This window comes from Microtus pennsylvanicus, chromosome 3 (assembly GCF_037038515.1).
Source record: "Microtus pennsylvanicus isolate mMicPen1 chromosome 3, mMicPen1.hap1, whole genome shotgun sequence".
NCBI classification, from domain to species: domain Eukaryota; kingdom Metazoa; phylum Chordata; class Mammalia; order Rodentia; family Cricetidae; genus Microtus; species Microtus pennsylvanicus.
The window spans coordinates 55,586,351-55,605,056 of record NC_134581.1 but is presented as its reverse complement, the minus strand read 5'-3'; the positions used below and the strand labels follow the sequence as shown (position 1 = coordinate 55,605,056).

The following is an 18,706-nucleotide window of genomic DNA, read 5'->3' as shown; positions in this document are numbered from 1 at the left end:
AGTCCATTAGAAGGATGGTTAGGAAGGCAAGAGGCTATGTGAGATGGATGGGGGAACAGACAAATCTCTGAAGCTACAGCCCTGATGACTCAGTGGAATGGGTGAGTCACTTTCTGGGAGAAGAAAGCAAAGAACAAGACTGAAAATGGACGTGCAGGCAAGGGTTATCTGAGTTGAGAACAAACACAATGGGAACAGAGTGGTTGGGAACACCTTCACCAAAGTGGGAAGTACCAAAATAAAGACAACAATTACAACAAAGCTGAGCTCACAACAGCGTCTACAAACACGAAGCACACTGCTGTGGTTCCAACAGCCTCAGGCTCCACATCCCTTCAACTTCCAACTGAAAAGGAGGATCAGGCTCAAAATTTTCCAGATTTCTAGTTTATCCCCAGAAAGTGCTTTAATTTAATGCGCACCTTCAGCAGCCTGAGGATAAAAAAGCCCATCTCCTACCAACAATTCACGGTGGCTGGCTACGTGAGAGGTGGTACGGTCCCAGTATCGTAACTGATACATCTCTTTTTCTGCTTGACTCTCAGCTCTCTGTACTCGTTCACTCATCAAAGGAAGCCTCCAAGACCGAGAGGAGTCGGAAGAGAGGGTGGACCAGGTCAATGGACACCTACATGCTCTGTGCAGAGTGAAAGCTGAGTGAATCAACTTCACACAGAGGGCCAGAATCTGGGCAGTCTCTGAGACAGGAGGACAGACAGAAAACTAAAGACCTTCATCCAAGACAGAACTACAGGTAGTTATGCACCAGAGCACCAAGACACAGCTCTCCAAGTGCATTCCTGTGCCCTGACCACTCCCCAGCCACCCTCAGTACCCAGTACTCTACGTCTCCAATCTGAAGGTGCAAGTCCAGCAGAGGGGCATAAGATCCCAGCTTAAACCAGGGCATCTGCTCGGTACACAGACCCATAAGGCTGAGGACACGTGATGGATGACCCTGCCTTGACGCGTTGGAATTATGCAAGACAACAATCTCTATCCTAATTTCAGACCCACTCCCAAGAATTCACTAGGAGCTGTGTTGGGAACTGGGTCCCTCATCTTCTGGTATTGTGTTTCCAAAACAGATAAGGAGAGAAAAGTAAGATTCATCCCAGAGGGAAAACTGAACTAAATCTATAATCTCTTCCACTAAATATAGCAAGGATGACTCTAGTCTCATGTCAACCACTAGAAAAGGGGGACTACATCTCTGGGATATTGTGGGGGGGTCATTAGTAAGAGAAACAGGCACGCTTTGCACATTTTAATTTATTTGGTTTTTCACACTGCTGGAGAACAAACTTGAAGCCCTGTGCATGATGGGGTGGGTGCTCCACCACTGAACTATATATACTCCCCAATCCAACACACAGATTTCCATGTAAATATTATCATGGAGGCTACATAGTTCTGGGATGTCTTAGCGGTAAGTTTCCAACATAGGTCTTTCCTTATGTTCCACATGCCCTAATTCCATTGGGTAGGGGACCAAAAGAGGCTTGGGTGGCCTGGTTTTCTCTCCTCAGGCAGACAGATATGTCCAAGCAAGGCTGACATACTTGGCCATACCACAAGCTAAGTAGGTGGTTAAACATGTTTGTGAGCCAGAGGTTTCAGGTGCTAACTCAGCCAAAACAGAGCAGGCCCAGCCCAGTAGCACACTGTGCATGTTAAGTTCAACCTCTCCAAAGGTGATGGTCACGGAAGGACATCTTTCAGTTTTCGAAAGGCCTATAGAGGGCTGGAGAGATGGCTCAGCAAGTTAGAGCACTAGCTGCTCTTCCAGAGCACCCTGGTTCAATGCCCGGCACGCACATGGTGACTCACAACCATCTATAACTCCAGCCCCAAGGGATCTGATGCCCTCTTCTGGCCTCCTCAAGAACTAGTCATGCATTTAAAAAAAAGGGGGGGGGGGCTGGCGAGATGGCTCAGCGGTTAAGAGCATTGCCTACTCTTCCAAAGGTCCTGAGTTCAATTCCCAGCAACCACATGGTGGCTCACAACCATCTGTAATGAGATCTGGTGCCCTCTTCTGGCCTGCAGGCATATATGCAGACAGAATATTGTATATTTAATAAATAAATAAATATTAAAAAAAAAAGAACTAGACATGCACGTGGTGCATAGACGTACACACAGAGAAAACGCAATAAACCGTATACATTTAAAATAGCCGGGTGTGGTAGCACACACCTTTAATCCCAGCACTCACGAAGCAGAGGCAGGTGGATCTCGAGCGTAAGGCCAGCCTGGTTGGTCTATAGAGTGAGTGAGTTATAGATAGCCAGAACTATGACTATACAGTGAAACCCTGTCTTGAAAAACAAACTAGTTAATTAAAAAGGCTTATTCCAGAAACAAATTCAAAACTGAGGGAGGGTGGGAGGAAGGGAGACCCTGTGACAGTAATAATCTTGGAGGATATAACTTAACATGGAAGAAGGCTGTGTTGCTAGGTGAATGTAACTTTAATATTGTTATAGCTACCTGGTACACTGAAACATGTATCATTATGAGCCAATAAATTGCCTAAAGGTTTTAAATGATACCAGCATAGCTGCACTAGAGAGGAGCTGAAGGCTGCTCTTCATGACTCATCAATCGATTGATTGATTTTGTTGAGACAGGGTCTGTCTATGTAGCCCTGACTGTCCTTGGAAGACCAGGCTGGCCTCAAACTCACAGAGATCCACTTGCCTCTGTCTCCCAAGTGCTGGGATTAAAGACGTGCACCACCACCCCCTGTTGCACTTACTCCTACTGGAGACGGAGGCCCCTGCTGAGGCTACTTGAACATGAAGTCATGAGATGTTCCTTATGTGTGATATTGGGCGGTATCACCTTTTACGAGCCAGTTTTTAACTCCTAAGGACTTCTACTTTGTTCACTGTTCAAGCAACTGGGGATAGGAAGATTGATGTAGGAAGTCCTTCTGTAAATGTGTTGCTTTTATTGGTTAATGAATAAGGAAACTGCTTTGGCCTATAGCAAGGCAGAACTTAGCTAGGCGAGGAAAACTAAACTGAATGCTGGGAGAAAGAATGTGGAGTCAGGGAGAAGGCAGATGCCGGAACTTTACCTGGTAAGCCACAGCTTTGTAAGACTTTAAGACAATCCTAAAGCCATTTTTGACAATTCTGAATCCTCTCAGCCTCTGTGCCATAGTGCTTCCCCTCCTCCCCTGGGAACCAAGGACCTAACAGCTACACTCGCACGTACTCAGTTTCTGAACAATTACCCATATACGTATGCTTTGGTTCGGTCCCCTGGGAAACGGGGTCAAAATGACCTCTTACCTCATCTGATCTGGCAACAGCTCTCCAGTCAATTATTGGTAATAGCCCTTTTGAATAAGCCAATCAGAATAGTAAAAGAACAACCTCCCTTGCTTCTGTGGCCCCTTTAAAAGTAGACTGTACCAGCTATTCGGGGTCCCTCAGCTTCCTGAATGCTGGGGGACCCTGTCATGACAGAATTAATAAAATCCTCATGCTTTTGCATCGGCTGTGGTGTGTGAGATGGTATCTGGGGGCGACTCCTTCTCGGTGTTTGGACGCTAGAGTCCAACAGCTTCATGGCAATACACAGATTAACGGAGATGGGTTAATTTAAGATATGAGTCAGCCAGAAATATGCTTAAGTTATTAGCCAAACAGTATTGCAAATATAATGGTTTCTGTGTGATTATTTCGGGGCTGAGCAGCCAGGAACAAACAAGTGGCCTCACACAACAGAAGGTGAAGTGAGTTTACTTCTAGTTAGCCTGACCTAAGGGTTGGGAAAGACTTCCAGACTTCCACCCTTGACAGAGGTTGAGTTTTGATCTAAAGGACAGTTTATAGGGGAGACATTCCATGCCATGCCTGGGGAGATTTTAAACTCTGACCTTAACTTCTAATTCCCTGCACCTTGTTGGGCTGCCAACACTGATTGATGTTCAAGTTCACTTAACCAAACAAACAGACTCAGGGCAAAAGCTTTATCTGAGTTCCCAATTTCACACCTACTTATTTCCTGACTCCTTAAATTTTTGTTGTTCATCCCCCACACACACACCCTCTTTCTAAACAGGGTCTCACCATTGACACTGAGTGGCCTATAACTCGTTGTGTAGACCAGGCTAGCCCCAGAGAGTTTTTGATATTTTTATTTGATGCTTTTGTTTTTAATAGAAAGGCCAATTTGCACAAGCCAGCCTTTTACTAAAAAATGAATAAGCCCTTGCTTATGAAAAGCATATGGCTGGAGAAAGGAGCAAAAGATGACCTTGAAGTCAGTTAGATTTTGGTTCATATCCTACTTTGATCATTTTTATTTGCCTCTCTCTTGCATCTTCAGATTCACAACCCTTCAACCAGTGTAATTTTTTTTTAATATTTATTTATTATGTATACGATGTTCTGTCTGTGTGTTGCCTGCAGGCCAGAAGAGGGCACCAAACCTCATTACAGATGGTTGTGAGCCACCATGTGGTTGCTGGGAATTGAACTCAGGACCGTTGGAAGAGCAGGCAATGCTCTTAACCTCTGAGCCATCTCTCCAGCCCAACCAGTGTAATTTTTAAAATAATAAGACTACTTAGCCAGGTGGTGGTGGTGCACGCCTTTAATCCCAGCACTCAGGAAACAGAGGCAGGCTGATCTCAGTGAGTATGAGACTAGCCTGGTCTACAGAGCTGAGTTCCAGGACAGCCAAGGCTACATAGAGAAACCCTGTCTCGGAAAAAAAAATTAAAAAAGTAGATTTCTCATAGGCCAGCGAAATGACTCTATGGGTAAGAATATTTATAGCCAAGACCTGAGTTTCATCCCCAAAGCCCACATGGTAGAAGGAGAGAACCAACTCCTTGGGTTATCACCAGACCTCTAAACATGTGTCTTGTGTGTGCGCGCGCACACACACACACACACACACACACACACACAATAACAGAGGAGGGAAGTTGAACAAAAACCCCACTTACTATACTGAGCTTGGAAAAACACATACAAGGTGCTGACATTAGCAAGCACTTGCAACCACACCGCTTTCTTCCTCCTCTTTTGGTTTTTCAAGACAGGGTTTCTCTGTGTAATAATCCTGGCTGTCATAGAACTCGCTCCATAGACCAGGCTGGCCTCCAACTCACAGAGATCCGCTTACCTCTCCTCCTGGGTGCTGGGATTGAAGGCGTCACTGGCTTCTTTCTCCTCTTAAAGCATCTAAGTGTCCATGCCTGCAGGATGTCAGTTGTAATGCCTTTCTTCCCCTCACCTCCAACAGCTTCTTTCCTGAACTCACCTTTGTTACAGTACTTTCAACACTGTTCTGAGTTATTGTTTGTTAGTTTTTCTGATCCTCTGGACTTGCGCTGCTTCACAGCAGGAACCTGGTCATGTTTTGCTCTATACCCCCAAGCCTCGGTAATTGCTCAAGGAAGTCAAAGTAAAGCAACGCACCCACTTTCTTAACCTCTGACACAAGTGCAGAGTTGGTGAACTTTCTACACTGTGGGTTGCCCTTCTCATTCTCATCATGGATATTTAGCTTTGCCTGTGTGTGATGAGAACCTGTGCAGCAGAGTTAATGCGGCAGGCCTGAAGCCGCAACCAGGAAGCAGTTCTGCAGGAAGTCTCAGAGACAAGGACCCGTGCAGGTGGAATCCAGACATGAAGACCCACAATGACTTAGATCAGACTTCTCTCCATCTTTATTCCATGTCTTGAGAGGGAGTCTTGAATGTACCAGCTACTGCTTTCCATGGAAGGATTTCCCAATAACTTTTCTCTCCATGTAATAATCCCACATTTTCACAAGGATCATTTTTTTTTTCAGCGCCAGGAATGGAACCCAGGGCCTTGCACGTGCTGGCCAGGCACTTTGCCACTGCATGGCATTGCCAGTCCTTGCATGGCTTCTTTAAAAAAAAAAATATCTGGGTCATTGTGGTGCACGCCTTTAATCCCAGCACCTGGGAGGCAGAAGCAGGTGGATCTCTGATTTTGAGGCCATCCTAGTCTTCAGAGTAGGTTCCAGGACAGCCAGGGCTACACAGAGAAACTGTCTCAAAAAACACACAAACACTACAAAACTCTTACAAGACATCAGGTTTTCCCAGAGGGATGTTCACTGAAACCCCACCTGTTTGGTTACAAGTGTGTTTCTGGTAGCCTCTAACTAGACAATGACAGACACCTTTAGTAAGATCTGAGATTTCAACAATTAAAACAACACAAAAGAACACTGCAATGGATGAGGGGGCATGTACCTTAGTTTAAACAGCATCCCTTTTCCATCCTATATAAAATAATGGTGCATTTTGCAACCAGTTAAGTCTAAGGTATCATGAATTTCTAATTTTCAAAACAAAATACTGTACTGAACTCTACTGACTCTTTTTTCAAAACTCTTTATATGTGGAAATTGTTTATGTACAAAAAGGGACTCTTGATTTGGGCTCTAAAATTATTCTAGTCTTAGCCATTTCAGTAAAACACCATTGGCTACTCTGGGCTTACATCAAAATCATTATGGCTAGATGCTGGTTCTTTCCTTTCTCTCCCTCCCCATGTCTGATTGATGATGTATTTCTCTCCACATATCTCACTTTGTTCACAGTCTCCAGCTCCACGGTCGTCTCTAGATGAGCCACCTTACTTTTCGTCCATACTATTATAATAACCTCCTTTTTAAAATGCTCTCCCAGGGGCTGGAAAGACGGCTCAGTGGTTGTGAGCACTAGCAACTCTTCCGGAGACCTGTATTTGATCCCAGCACCCACACGGCAGCTCACAAACTGTCTAAACTCCCGTCTCAAGAGAGCTGATGCCTCCATAGCTTCCATAGACACTGCATGCACACAGTGCACAAGCATACATGCAGACAAAAAATCCATACACAGAAAGTAAAAATAAACCTTCAAAAGGAAAAAAAAGGATCTTCCAAAGCCAGCTCTGTAATCCTTCTACCCAGAGGTAGAGGCAGGAGGCAAAGAAGTTCAAGGTTATCCTCAGCTACAGAGCCAGCCTAAGATCGCCCTGTCTAAAAGAAAGGGGGTGTCCTTTTAATTTCACATCATAATGCTCCATTAAAAGCCACAGAGCAGATGCAGAGAGCCACCCCCACACACACACACACATACAAGGTGCTGGGATGCAAACACAGGCCCCTGCCACAGGCTGTCAAGTACTCTACCACTGAGCTGTACCAGCAAGCCCCTGAGCAATTTTTAAAACACAGATCCTAAGGAGTCATCTTTCTGCTCAGAACTCCTCAATAGTTAAATGAGAGCCAAGCTCCTTGCCATGGTAACAAGACTTTACATGACCTACATCTTTAAACCCTCCCCCTCTCCCTCTTTTCCTTACAACACCCCACACATACTAATGTCCTTTCTGTTCCCCTAGAGCCCTCCAAGTCCCAGGCCTGTGTTTAAGTCTGGGTACTAGTCAGAATGTTGTATCTCTGGGTTTCTTTTCTTTCCGCCCCCCTCCAACCCAGTTGTGCCTCTTTGTCTATTTTTGTGTGTGACACGGAGGATCAATCCCATGGATTCAAAGAACACATTCTTCCTCTGAGCTACAACGCCAATCCTACTCCATGCCTCCTGCATAACTCTTTATCCTTCCAGTTTCTCTTGGTTCAAACATCATTTCCCCATAAAGCCTTTCTTGACTGCTTAATTTAAAACCGCCCCTACCACTTCAGCACTGTATTTTCTCCATGGCACTCATCTAGACAAGGCTTTTACTCAGCAAGCTATCCCCTGTGCACCCACAGCAACCTGAAAATGCCACTTCATATTTCATCAAGTACCTAGGTACATGGCCTTATACCTGAATCAATTCAATGGACCGAGTTTACCACTTTATGAGTATTTTTGTTTTGTGATTATGAACAATGTAGAGTTTCTAAATTTTATTGTGAAATATTTCAAGCAATTAACCAAACACTGAAAACTATAACAAACATTGCCATCCATAACTAGTATCCGCTGACGTCCTGCTCTATTTATGGCTTAAAAGGAAATAAAGCAGACACTAATGCAGTCGTAATTAGTTAAGCATATCTTCAACTCAACCAGACACTACCAAACTGATTTTCAAAAGAAAAAAAATTACCAATGAATACTCATACTAACTGTATTAAAAATGCCTCACTGAGCCGGGCGATGGTGGCGCACGCCTTTAATCCCAGCACTCAGGAGGCAGAGGCAGGTGGATCTCTGTGAGTTCGAGACCAGCCTGGTCTACAGAGCTAGTTCCAGGACAGGCTCCAAAGCCATAGAGAAACCCTGTCTCGAAAAAAAAAAATTGCCTCACTGAGGACCGGAAAAACAACAACAGTAACAAAAGTCTCATTTGGGCCAGAATATCTCAGTGAGCAAGGAAGCTTTCGGTCAAGTTCTAGTCCCTGGACCCAATGCGGAAGGAGAGAGCTGACCATGCAAGTTGTCCTCTGATCTCCACACATGCACTGTGTCTCAAACTTACACACACACACACACACACACAATTTTTCCCCTTAATTTGAGACCGGGTCTCACTATATAGCCCTGGCTAACCTGGAACTTGCTATGTGGACAAGCTTACTCACCAAGCTTTTCCTTTAGGGTTTAGGCTTTGGTTTCTTAGGATACTCTTCCGTGTCTAACACCACAGTCTCCTCGGCTCTCTTCAGCAGCTTCACTTCATGCATGCAGTTCACTAACCCACTTGAAGATGATTCTTGGGAATGACACAGACAGGAATCCTATCTTTCTGCCATTTGGATTAATAGTTCTCCTAATCCAATTTTCTGAAGTTTATTCAGAAAAGCCATCTTGACCGTATGATATGTAGACAGGTCTGCTAACGGTGACATTCTGCTTCACTGTCTCTCATCTAAGACTCAGCGTCACACAGCCCTATACCTCCACCTGCCTGGGTGGCACACTAGAATTTACAAATCACCTTTTTTGTTGTTGTTTTGTTTTGGTTTTTTGTTTTTGAAGAAAGGGTTTTTCTGTGTAACAGCTCTAGTTGTCCTGGAACTAGCTTTGTAGACCAGGCTGACCTCGAACTCACAGAGATCCGCCTGCCTCTGCCTCCCGCAAGCTCAGATTAAATGTGTACACCACCACCGCCAGGCTCACAAATCACTATTAACACCAGTTCAAACATCAAAAGGGCCCTCCCTGTGAATTAGATATTATTATTCACATTCATGCAAATGAAGAGAATGAGGCTCATATTATTTATGGTCACCAGCTAGTAAATGGAAGAAAGGGGGCCCAAGTTCACACTTTCGATGACTTCTCTACCAGACACTGACAAAAAAAGGTATCTTTCAAGCAGAGCTGTGCATTGTCCAAAACAACTGAAATCTTGCTAAATGATAAATGAGCACAGGCTTGAACAACTGTGGTGGCTGAGGCAGACCTGTCCATTGATGCTGCCCTTCAACAGAAGCCACCACTCCCCCGCTGCCCCTTTGCACAATGCCACTGTGAAGCTGTTTCTGCACACAATTCCTGTACACAAAACCAGTGGCTTCTCATCAGTCACTGACCCTGCAACCCGAAGACTGATGTGACAACTGGACTGTGTCCAACGTCCTGGGGGTGGGGGCAGAACGGATCATCCCCAACGCTTTGAAACCCACTCATCAACTGGAGGACATGCTATCAGAGGCAAAGAGGTATTAGAGCTGCCCCAGAGCCCAGAACCTTTCCTTAAGGACCAACAAGAGTGGGTGTCCTTAAATGGTTTGCACTGAGCAAATGAATTGCTTCATCTCGAGTCAAAGCCTGAGCTAAAGCTCATTTCAACACAACTTGAGGAGATTAATCAAGAAAACAAACAGGCAGCTCTTGACAGTCACTAAGTTCACAGCCAGACCAGCTGAACATTACTATCTCACGGAATAACAACTTCTGAAAAGAGTACTCTGAAACCTCAGCAAAGTGAAACAAAACCTAATGCAGAATTCTGTAGAAGCACAAACATCTGGTCTGTGCCCACCAAAAAATACCAGACACCCTCCTCTCTCGGCCACGGTTGAATTCTCAGGTAGGCCTCTCCTCATCTTTTGTTTCAGACCCGCCGGTTTACCCACAGCCTCTAAGCTACAGCGAGCTCCCTCTTCCATTTGCATTCCCAAGCACCAAGGCTCCAATCCCTCTTAATAGATGCTATCACCCCCGGCTGTGAAGAGAGTAGTTACAATGAACTTGGCTTTAGCTACAGGTGAGCACTCTGGAAAGTTCTCCCAGTACCAAGTAGACAGCAAGTCATGCCATTTCTGGAAGTCACCTCCAGTCCAATGAAAGAGAGGCAAAGAATTCCTTTAATGCCAGGGACCTGTTTCAACACCAAACCCCAACATTATCAACAGACATATTCATGAACAGACCTTTATGGTTTTGTGTAATATGCTTCCTTATAGTCAGAATGCCCTGGGAAAGGGGAGCTTGTCTGACTCTCCTCTATAAACCTGTAGTATCTTACACACAGTACTGACATGTTGCTTTAAAATGCCTCAGAATAGCAGATGTGAACCCCAGAAAGATAAAACCTCCATGTGGGGTGAGAGACTTCTTCCAAAAATTTCTTTAAAAAGATTTTTGCTCTCCAAAAGAAAATTCCACCTTTTCCTCCAAACTCACGACTCTCCCTGTTAACATATTTCAAACGTGTACCCCTGAACATAGTGGTGCACGCCTTTAATCGCAGCACTCAGGAGGCAGAGGGTGGTGGATCCCTGAGTTCAAGACCAGCCTGGTCTACATAAGTTCCACACCAGACAGAGCTATGTAGGAAGACTGCCTCCAAGATATAAAAATTTAAATGGTTTTTCCCCCCCTATTTTAGCAAAGAATCCTGTAAGAGAAAGAAAACAAAGAGAAGTATTCATCCTATTCTAGAAAAGCATAGTTCAGGTTAGCTTAACACTTTAAACGGCACTCCATGCAATGTCACTGCTTACTCAAAGACATTCTGCCAGAATTATCTTCATCGTTCACAAGGGGAAACAATTTACATTCCAGAAGCAAAGATTAGACTCAACTGGACACCCAGTACCTAGACCCCCAAAGGAAATATGCCAGCTGAATTGATGAATACAGAAAAGTGTCAGATTATGAGCAAGAAACAAAAGTAGAAAGAAGGTCGTTCGACTACCCTGGATGTCAAGGAGACTAGGGAGTAAGGATGGCTGTAGAAAGAACATTCCAGACCAAAACCACTAGCTCCACCATGACCAGAATACTCAATGGTCTCGCTAGAGACACGGAAGTTCCCAGGGATTTGATATGCTCACATTAGCAGGCAAATGAGATGAAAATTGTGCTTAATGTAACAAGATAATTTCTTTATGCAAAGCTGAGCTCACAGCCTTAGAGAGAGGATGGAAATTATTTCCTTGGAGGGGGGGAATGTAGATTTCCACCACTGAACGGTTGAGGGGTTGTCCCCCCACCCCCAGCTCAGCAGCGGGCCTTGAGAACGTCAGTGGGCCGCCCTGGCTGGATCTCAGAGTCCAGTCATGGCCCAGGAGGCCACTGTCACACCGCACCTCACACCCACAGAGCTCATCCCGCGTCTCTGAGGACCTCAGGCAACCCGCGAGCCAGCGGCCGTGCCTCCAGGACCGGGATACGGCTCCCCAGGGCGCCTGCCAGGAACAAAGGAGAAGCCCGAGGCCACGCGCGAGACCCCCGACGGCACCTGCAGCCCTGGGAGGAGGCCGGGCACCCCACTCGTGGCTTCCACTGGCGCAATGCAGGAGCGCTTACAAGCAAGGAGGGCGGCGGGTACCCGGGGCCGCGATCCCGCGCGCAGCCCGCAGCCTGGCCTTTACCTGCACGTCACTCAGCTCCACGCGCAGATACAGCTCACGGTGGCGCTGAGCCCAGTAGACGTGCGGCGTCAGCACCTGAGTCTCCATGGCCCACGCTGTAGGAGGAGCGGGGAGGTTCGGCTTGCTGCGCCTCGTTACTTCAGCCTGTGAGCCGCTGGAGCTGGCCGAACGCAGGCCGCCAACCTCCACGCTCCGCAGCCCGCAACTGTCTCGAGGTGCCCCACGCTCGCGACCTGCGCTTGCGCAGTGAGGACGGGGGGGCGGTGCAAGCGGGGCGGGGGCCCGGGTGGGGGCGGGACGGCGACGGTGGGGGGAGGGGGCGGGGTGCGAGGGACGGCACCACGTGATCAGATCAGCGGCGGGCGCTGCGGCCTTGGGATCTGAGGCTTCCTGGCTGTGCTTCGGGAGGATCTGAGGCTTCCTTCCTGGCTTCGGGAGGATCCTTGCAATAGGATGTGAAAGCGAGTGGCTCTAATCTTCAAGGCGGAGCGGCGTGGAAGAGGCTGTATGCAGGGCAGAGGCAGGCGGATCTCTGTGAGTTCGAGACCAGCCTGGTCTGCAGAGCTAGTTCCAGGACAGGCTCCAAAGCCACAGAGAAACCCTGTCTCGAAAAACAAAAAAAACAAACAAACAAAAAAAAAAGTTATTGCATGTGAACTCAGCATTTGATGAAAGTGCAATCCCTCTCTGGGCTTCAAAGCCACAGGTAGACAGAACAGACCCCTAGGTCGGCTAATAAAAAAAAACACCTTTCAGCAATGATTGAGGAGCTGCACTTTGTGCTCTTAAGTAGTTGGCCACTAGTCACAGGATGGTGTTGAACGCTCAGAACGTGGCTAGCGAGGCTAAGGAGTTGATTTTTTTTTTATTTACTAGGTAATGTAAATAGTTTATAACGAATGGCTAGTCTGTTTGTTGAGCAGTGAAGGCTTTCTTAAACAGGAAGCCTGGGACTAAGCGTGGTGGTCCCACAATACTTGGGAAGCAGAAGCAAACGGAGCTCTGTGAGTTCGAGGCCAGCCTGGTATACAAAAGCTAGTTTCAGGACAGGCTCCAAAGCTATAGAGAAACCCTGTCTCGAAAAAAAGGGGGGGAAAAAGAATTATCTGAAAGGGGGGGAGGAAGGAGGGAGGGAAGGAGAGAGAGAAAAAAAGAAAAGCCTGAACTAAAAGCAACACTAATGGCCTGGCAGTGTCTCATGCCTTTAATCCCAGTTCTTGGGAGGTAGGAGCAGGAGAATCTCTGTGAGTCCGAGGCCAGCCTGGTCTACAAGAACTAGTTTCAGGACAGCTAGGGCTACATAGAGAAACCCTGTCTCGAAAAACCAAAAGAAAAAAAAAAAACTACATTTCTTGAATGTCTCATCTGCATCCAAAATCTTCAATAAGAAAATAGAAAACATTTCTCTCTCCCACCTTGTGTGTGTGTGTGTGTGTGTGTGTGTGCGCACACACACACACACACACACACACACACACGACTGAGCTAGAAGACAACCCCAAGCTACATTCCTCAGGAATGCCCACATTGTCTGTTTTCAGGCAGTGTTTCTTATAACCCAGACCCTCCTCCAAACTTCCAGAGAGGAGGATTACTGTAAACTTCTGATCCTCCTGCTTCCAAAGGGCTGGAATCCATTGCATGCTGCACATTTTTGAGACAGGGTCTCTCATTGGTTCAGGACTTGCCAAGCTGGCTCATCAGCTAATCCCAAGGATTGCCTGTCTGGGCATCCACCTTGCCAGGCTCTTTTAGGCACTGAGGATTAAGCTGGTGTTCTCATACTTGTGTGGCAAGCATTTTACCTGCTGAATGTCATCTCCCCAGCCCTCCATTGTCACAGAAGTGCTGCTGTCCCATCTGAGCTTTGTTCCCAGGAAACATTTAGCTCAGTGAGTGGATAGCACAAAACACAGAGAAGTTAATATGCAAATTGCTGAACTCACAAAGGGAGGAAGTCAGAACAGAACCTAGGTCAGCTATGTAACCTTGTGACAGGGCACCCTTGAGAGCCAAACTGTAGGAGCAAAAGTAAAAGCTGTCTGGGGAAGGGTCAGTGAACAGGGTGTGTGTGTGTGTGTGTGTGTGTGTGTGTGTGTGTGTGTGTGTGAAGGCGAGTGTAAAAAAAGCACAAAGATTAGATTAGGAAACTCTTTGTTTGCTTTGGAGAAGTACTTTGGTTCCACCCCACAGTCGTACAGGAACCACGAGAGTTTATTAAACTAGAGGTCATAAAATACATTCCCAGAAAGAACCTCTCTGTGCCAAGGAACTGGTATTTGGCAACCCAGTTGGCAGTTAGTGCAATCTGCCAGGTAGAAGATAAGGACAACAGTGACCCTGTGAGCCTTGGACTTAAAATGAGGTATTGGGGCCAGGCAGTGGTGGCACACACGCCTTTAATCCCAGCACTCAAGAGATGGAGGCAGGTGGATCTCTGTGAGTTAAAGGTCAGCCTGGTCTACAGTTCAAGTTCCAGGACAGCCAGGCCTACAAAGAAACCATGTCTTGAAAACCCAATTTTTAAAAAAAAGACATGAGCAATCTTCAATGTTCAGTTTACAGTGACTTCCTATGTATGTATGTATATATATATGCCTGTGTAATTATAACCCACATCAAGATCTAACAAATTTCCAGAGGCGACCTCTTATCAGTATGACTTCCCTTCTTTTAATAATTACTAACCAGAACTAGATGACCATAGTAGTTTTTGTCTAATCTTGACATTCATAGAAATGGAACCTGTGGTGTGTATACTTTTGTGTATTTTTGGCTCCTTTCATGTGTGTATGCATCTGTGTGTGTGTGTGTTTGCAGGGATGGACACATGAGTGTGTAGGTAGGGATGCACATTTGCTTGTGGGCATATAGAAGCCAGAGGCCAGCCTTGGATGTTGCTTCTCAGGTGCCATTCATTTTGGTTTTTGAGACAGGGTCATTTGAAGCTGGAGAAGAGCAGTGGGCTAGGTTGGCTGACCAGCAAGCCCCAGAGATCCAACCTCTTCTGCCTCCCCAGCATTGGGATCACATGGGAGCTGGGATCTAAATTCAGTTCTAATGCTTGTACTGCAATCTTTTTTCTACCGCCCCAGCCTTATATTAAATAAATAAATAAGCCTTACTAAGGCTGAAGAGATGGCTCATCAGTTAAGAGGAAGGGAGGGGCTGGCACCAAACCAAACTCACGGCCGGCAGCCAAGCGGGGGAAGGAGAGGTCCTAAAACCAAACGTTGGGAGTGTCATATATCAATCAGTTGATTTCATTGGTTAAGCAATAAAGAAACTGCTTGTCCCTGATAGGTTAAAACATAGGTGGGAGGAGAAAACAGAACAGAATGCTGGGAGGAAGAGGAAGTGAGCTCAGAGACGCCATGCTCCCCTCTCCTGGGCAGAGAGATAGCTCTGCTCCCTGAGGCATACGCGATGAAGCTCCGACCCAGGATGGACGTAGGCTAGAATCTCTCTGGTAAGCTACCTCGTGGGCTACACAGATTATTAGAAATGGGCTAGTCCAGGTGCGAGAGTTAGCCTAGAAGAGGCTAGATAGAAATGGGCCAAGCAGTGTTTAAAAGAATACAGTGTCCGTGTAATTATTTCGGGTATAAAGCTAGCTGTGCGGGCGGCCGGGTGCCGGGAAAGTAGCCTGCTGCTCCTATTACAACACTATGTACTCCAGATTGGTCTCAAACTCAGAGAGCTGCCTGCCTCTGCCTCACAAGCGCTGTGACTAAAAGTGTGTGCCACACCCAGCTCCCAGGCTGATCCTGAATTCCTGCTGCTGGGACGATAGGGTCTGTGCTCATCTTAATGGACATCTGTGCTGTTTCTAGTTTCTAGCTATTATAAATAACACTGCTGTGAACACTTATGTGCCTATCTTCAGTGATTATAGACAATTCTCTTGGGTAAATACTTAGTGTGTGGGTGAAAGTACCACCCCAGCCCCTGCCACCCATCCTTGGAGCAGAAAGCTCCATTTCAAGCCCACTCCCCCTGGGAGTTGCCTTGGTCCAGACTCCACCTCCGGGAAAGCCTGCCAAGCACGGACCCCTCCCCAGGGAGGGTCAGGACCACTCCCACAGGCTGTTTAGGAGCTTTGCATTAAACGTGGGAATCTTTTATTTGGTCTAATTTGGTCTGATTGGAATTATTTGCATTAGTGGAGAGGGTCATCTTAAGAAATATACCTAACACTTAGGATGGGAATTACTAGGTCACAAGTAAAAAGTAAGCTTTAACAGACACTGATGAGCAGTTTTACGGAGCTTCAATAAGTTTACATTTACTGCCAATGTTTGGAAATCCTGTTACATATTTTTTGGTATTTTCAATAAGTTTGTCGATTATAAACTTATTGAAATCCTTTCAATCTAGCGTATTTAAAACCTGAGACTTATTTGCTGAACTCTTCCTATAAGGTGAAAGTTGCTGAAACATGAAATGCATTTTGTTTTAGCTACTTTATAAGCTCGGATGGATGGAACACACAGAGTCATCCTGAGTTGGCCACCACTGTTATACTGTAACATAACCTCTGGGCCAGAATTTCTGTGTCCATCTGATAAGAGACTCGGATATACTGCTCTTCAATTTTTCTCCTCCTCTCAGTCTTCTTATCATTCCCATGTCTACATCTACACCTCAGCAGTGCTGAGGTCAGTCCCAAGGGCCCATGTGCACATGAGACAGGCACTCTGCTGCAACCCCGGCTCTTGCGGTATTGGCATCTGTTTCTAAGTTTTTCTGCAAAGAAGCAGATCTAGTATTGTTGCAGCAGGCCGCCTCACAACATAGTTTGTGTTAATCTGCTGGCCTGGTCTATTACCTGTGTACCCTTTAAGAGACAAGCCCCGCCCTCTTCCAACCCCTCCCCTTCCGCTGAGGGAAGCAGATATCCCGCCTCCTCCAGCCTGCCCTCTCTCTCTTTCCATCTTCCTCCTGAAGATGTATCTTCTGTTCTCTTTCTCTCCTCCCCCCTCCATCTTTCTCTGTGCCTCTCTTCTTCCCCATTCTCCCCTTCCCCCTTCCCCTTTCCCCTCCATAACCCACTAAATAAACTATACCCACTTTCTCTGTATGGCATCTGTCTGTCTCTCACCCACTGCTGCTCCTTGTGGGACCAGCTGCTCCGCTGACCTGCTAAGGTCTCCCACCCACAGTTTATCTTAACCTTTCCATTGGTGCCGTGACTCACCATACCCATTTTCTCTGCATGGGATCTATCCATCTCACCTGCCACGGCAGCTCCTTGTGGGACCAGATGCCCCAGCAAACCCTCCAAGGTCTCTCACCTGCTGCCTCCCACCTGCCTGGGACCCACAGAGGCCTCGGGTGGTAGGACCCAGCTGCGTCTTGTGGCCTGCTGCTGCCCCTTGGGGAATTGTGCCACTTTATCTAAACCATTACAGTATGGACCCATCTTTCCAGAAAATTCAAGAGATCAGAGAGAGTGCTTAGTAGAGAGAACTCTAGCTTGATTGGTAGAATCTTTGCCTGGCATGCGTTGACCTGAATTTGACCCCTAGTACCACATAAATGAGGAGGAGTAGCAAACACATGTAATCTCAGCACTTGGGATGCTCAGAATTTTAAAGTCATCCTTGGTTACATTCTGAGTTCAAGGCCATCCAGAGCAAAGAAACAGACAAACAAAGGAAAAGAAATCAGAGGAGAGAGCAACACCAAGGGTAGCTATCAAGGGCAAGGAGGTAGGGTGGGGTGAGGGGGATAAGAAGGCAGTGCCAAGCTGAGGAGGGATGAGGCTAAAAGTTTTGAGATAATGTCAGTCAAATGAAAAAGATTGTTTGAGTGTCCTCTAGACACAACCTTCTTATCCCTGTTTGGCCCAGGTCTCCCTGCTCAGAGATCAGTCATTGCTACTGCAGGAAGCTTTTATTTTGTCCTTGACACTAGTGAAGGCTATGTCAGGGCCTAAGCCTACTTTCCTGTTGTTGGCAAGAGATACTGACTGGTCTTGAAGTTCACCTTTTTATAGACTCTTCTAATGCTTGAAGGTCTTTAAGGAGAGGTGAAGATGGGGATGTAGCTCACTTGTCCGGCATACGCAAAGCCCTAGCTTGACTCCACAAAACCATAGAACCCAGGGCTAGTGGCCCACTCACATATGGATATGTGAGTACTGCATCAAGTCTTTAGCAGAAAGATCAGTTTATCAATTACAGTCCAAAGGAAATCACAGTTGTCCCCACCTGCACTAAGGGCCTCCTTCCATACCAGCCATGCATGTGGGGTGTGACTTTTTCCTCATATTCTCTCCTTCCCACCTGATAATCCTGGTTCTCTTATCTGCTCATGTGATTGCCAAACACAGACACTTGGCAAATGTTCATGCATAAATAGTGCAACAGCAGTACGAGGAGGAGTAAAATGCATAGTAAAATGCATGCATCTGTTTGCATATCTTTTTTTTTAATATTTATTTATTATGTATACAATATTCTGTCTGTGTGTATGTCTGCAGGCCAGAAGAGGGCACCAGACCTCATTACAGATGGTTGTGAGCCACCATGTGGTTGCCGGGAATTGAACTCAGGACCTTTGGAAGAGCAGGCAATGCTCTTAACCACTGAGCCATCTCTCCAGCCCCCCTGTTTGCATATCTTAAAACATTACTATAAGAATATACATGAGGCCGGGCGATGGTGGCGCATGCCTTTAATCCCAGCACTCGGGAGGCAGAGGCAGGCGGATCTCTGTGAGTTCGAGACCAGCCTGGTCTACAGAGCTAGTTCCAGGACAGGCTCCAAAGCCACAGAGAAACCCTGTCTCGAAAAACCAAAAAAAAACAACAACAAAAAAAGAATATACATGAAAGGGCTGGAGAGATGGCTCACTGGTTAAGAGCATTGCCTGCTCTTCT

At 46.4% G+C, this 18,706-nt stretch overlaps 1 protein-coding gene across 1 annotated transcript in view; it reads right to left on the bottom strand.

Annotated features, from left to right (window-relative positions):
- Hacd3 (3-hydroxyacyl-CoA dehydratase 3) overlaps positions 1 to 12,281 on the bottom strand; it is a 38,310-nt gene extending 26,029 nt beyond the window's left edge. The window contains exon 1 of the mRNA XM_075965505.1: positions 11,824 to 12,281. Within this exon, the coding sequence (XP_075821620.1) occupies positions 11,824 to 11,910 (87 nt within the window). The 5' untranslated portion in view covers positions 11,911 to 12,281. The remainder of the gene's footprint in view (positions 1 to 11,823) is intronic.
- Positions 12,282 to 18,706: the final 6,425 nt, after the last annotated feature.